The 3283-nt window shown below is 60.3% G+C and overlaps 1 protein-coding gene across 2 annotated transcripts in view; it reads left to right on the top strand.

Moving 5' to 3' along the window:
* Window positions 1-3283, top strand: part of SCARA5 (scavenger receptor class A, member 5) — a 34774-nt gene that overhangs the window by 2748 nt on the left and 28743 nt on the right. For both annotated transcript variants that reach the window (XM_014962791.1, XM_014962792.1), the window contains exon 2: window positions 1787-1915. In XM_014962791.1, the coding sequence (XP_014818277.1) occupies window positions 1787-1915 (129 nt within the window). The remainder of the gene's footprint in view (window positions 1-1786; window positions 1916-3283) is intronic.

Below are 3283 nucleotides of genomic sequence, written 5' to 3' on the forward strand. Positions count from 1 at the left end.
TTCTAGGGCCAAGGCCACCACCCCCAGCAGAGACCTTGTGCTCGCATGGAGTGATGGCAGGGAGGCTTCCAGGCATCTCCTTGGCTTTGGAATTTTTGTGGCAGGTTGCCCTGCATCTCTCAGGTCAAATCTGCTCATCCATAAGTCACCCCGATGCAGAACTGGCCCCCACCAGAGACCCCATTCCCATGGGAGAGGTTGCTGGGAGGAGACTTGTGGGGCTGTGCTTGGGGTGAAGCCGCACGGGGCAGGGGCAAGGTCAACCCTGAGACCTTCATCCTGAGGATGGCACCACCTGAGCCCCCCCTGGGCTCACGGAAAGTGCTCGGTGTGGGGCTGAGGACCAGTGTGACAACCTGCTGCTTGATGCCACCACCGGGACAACCCCCCTGGACCCCTCCAAGGCCTAAGGGACAACAAGTCCTGCCTGTTTCCAGCCTCCTGCCTTCTGTACCCCCCCTGGCCGGGCGGGCCACCGCTCCAGCTCCCCTGGGCATGGGCAGGGGGAAGAAATATTTGCTTTTCTCCTTGGTTACTGGCCGGGCAAGGTCAACCCTGAGAGCTTCATCCTGAGGATGGCACCACCTGAACCCTCCCTGGGCTCACGGAAAGCGCTCGGTGTGGGGCTGAGGACCAGCGTGACAACCTGCTGCTTGATGCCACCACCAGGACAGCCCCCCTGGACCCCTCCAAGGCCTAAGGGACAACAAGTCCTGGCTGTTTCCAGCCTCCTGCCTTCTGTACCCCCCCTGGCCGGGCGGGCCATGCTCTGGCTCCCCTGGGCATGGGCAGGGGGAAGAAATATTTGCTTTTCCCCTTGGTTACTGGCCGGAGCTCGCCCGTGGGCTCCTGTTGTGAAAGCCCTGCTGATGCAGCTGCGGTGCCTCCTGCTCTTCCTGGAGCAGCAGCAGAAGAGGAGTGGGTGGTTCGGGGCCCCCGTCCAGCTCCTCCTGGAGTTCCCCCAGGACCTGATATAAGTGTTAATGTCAGAAAAATATTGCCGCTTTCCTCATCCCCAAACCCTCGGCTCCATCTGTTTGGCCGGGGATGGGGAATGGGAAGGGCTGGGGGGTGGGGTAACGAGCTGCAGATGGAGGGGGGTCCCCCAGGAACGGCACCGCCTTTCGCACCTGAGCTGGGGATTGGGGGGGTGAGGAGGGGGTCTCCAGCACCCCACAGCCCCGCGGGGTGTCAGCGAGCCCGACCTCAGAGCTCCATCATTTCGGAGCCCCCAAAAATGGGGCTGAGTGAAGTGATACACCCAGAGTAACCCTTTGCTGCCTGGAGGCTTTAGGGAACCTCCCTGTCCTCCAGCAGGACAGACAGATGGACCATCAGCTGGGGGAGGGCAAGGGTGCAGTGGAGAAGGGGTCTTGGTGGACTAGGGACACCCCCAACCCCTTGTACCTCCTCTCCATCTCTGGTACCCCAGGAGCCAGCTTGGTCCCCCAGGGAGAATCATGGAGTCATGGAATGGTTTGGGTGGGAAGGGACCTTAAAGCCACCCCCTGCCCTGGGCAGGGACACCTCCCACCACACCAGGTTGCTCCAAGCCCCCTCCAACCTGCCCTTGAACCCCTCCAGGGATGGGGCAGCCACAGCTTCTCGGGCCAACCTGGGCCAGGCTCTCACCACCCTCACACCAAACAAGTTCTTCCCCACAGCTCAGCTCCATCTCCCCTCTTGCAGGGTCAAACCGTTACCACCTCATCCATGTGAGCCCTTAACTTCTCCCGATGGGAGATGGTGTGTGATGCTCTCCCTGACACCCCGCTCTGTCCCCCAGGTCCTGGGAGGAGGATGAAGGCAGCAGGACGCTGCGGCCGGCTGGGCTCCTTGGCAGCTCTGAAGTACGCCGTGGTGGGACTCTACCTCCTCGTCTTCCTCATCCTTGTTGGGGTCTTCATCCTTGCAGGTAAGTTCTGAGCCTGGGTCCTCCCTCCGTGGTGCAGCGGTACTCTAGGGAGGAATAACCCCATGGACCAGTGCAGGTTGGGGCTGACCTGCTGGAAAGGAGCTCTGCAGAGAGGGACCTGGGAGTCCTGGTGGACACCAGGTTGCCCATGGGCCAGCAACGTGCCCTTGTGGCCAAGACGTCCTGCCCCTCTGCTCTGTACATTAAAAAGAGCGTGTCCAGCAGGTGGAGGGAGGTCGTCCTGCCCCTCTGCTCTGCCCTGGGGAGGCCCCATCTGGAGCACTGGGACCAGTTCTGGGCTCCCCAGTTCCAGAAGGACAGGGAACTGCTGGAGAGGGTCCAGTGGAGGCTGTCAGGATGATGAGAGGCTGGAGCATCTCTCTGCTGAGGAAAGGCTGAGGGACCTGGGGCTGTTCAGCTGGAGAAGAGCAGACTGAGAGGGGACCTCATCGATGCTGCGCAACAGCTAAATGTCAGGGGGCAAGAGGATGGGGCCAGACTCTTCTCAGTGGTGCCCGGGGACAGGACAAGGGGCAACGGGCACAAACTGGGACATGGGGAAATTCCACCTCAAACCCCACCTGGACACACATTCCTTGTCCAACCTGCTCTGGGTGCCCCTACTTCAGCAGGAGGTTGGACGTGATGGTCTCCAGAGATCCCTTCCAGCCCCTATAATTTTGTGAGAAGCTCAGGAGCTCCGTGTTTGGGGCTGGAATCGTCCCCATCACTGGGTCCGAGCTTCTGGGTTGGCACCAACCCCCCTAATTTCACTTGGACTAAGGAGAAACCCTGGCTCCATCAATGATGGAGATGTGGGCAGGGCCCTGTCCCCCCTCTCTGGATTTTTGGGGAGGGCAGGGATGGGAAAAGCCCCTGACAAACACCTCTAATTGCTCCCAGCCCCAGCTCATCCCTCTGAACACATCCCATGAGGTCCTCCTCACCGCCAGCTTGTTCCCCCCCATCCTCATTGTGCTGGAAGCGGTTTGGGCAGATGCCTGGTTTAATCCATGCTCCCAGTACCCCCCCTCCCTCCTTGCACCCCCGTGTGGGGCTCTATAGGGTGATGGGGGGGCTTAGATGGGCACCACAGTGGGTGGGAAGTGCCACCACCAAGGACCAGCTCCTGGATTCCCACCCGCCTCCATCCCAGCTTTAAACCCAGAATCCATGGGGAGGAGAACATGCCCCCCCCCACCCTTTTCCAGCCCCAAATCACCACCAGCTGCCCCCACACCATCCCTTGGGGGTGATTTTCCATGCCCCCCCTGCTCAGGCAGCCTCTCTCCTTTGCAAAGGGTGGATTTAGGGGGTTGGTGTTTTTGTTTCGATTTGTGGTTTTTTTGTTTTGGTTTTGTTTTTTTT

This window comes from Calidris pugnax, unplaced genomic scaffold, assembly GCF_001431845.1.
Source record: "Calidris pugnax isolate Ruff unplaced genomic scaffold, ASM143184v1 scaffold558, whole genome shotgun sequence".
NCBI classification, from domain to species: Eukaryota; Metazoa; Chordata; class Aves; order Charadriiformes; family Scolopacidae; genus Calidris; species Calidris pugnax.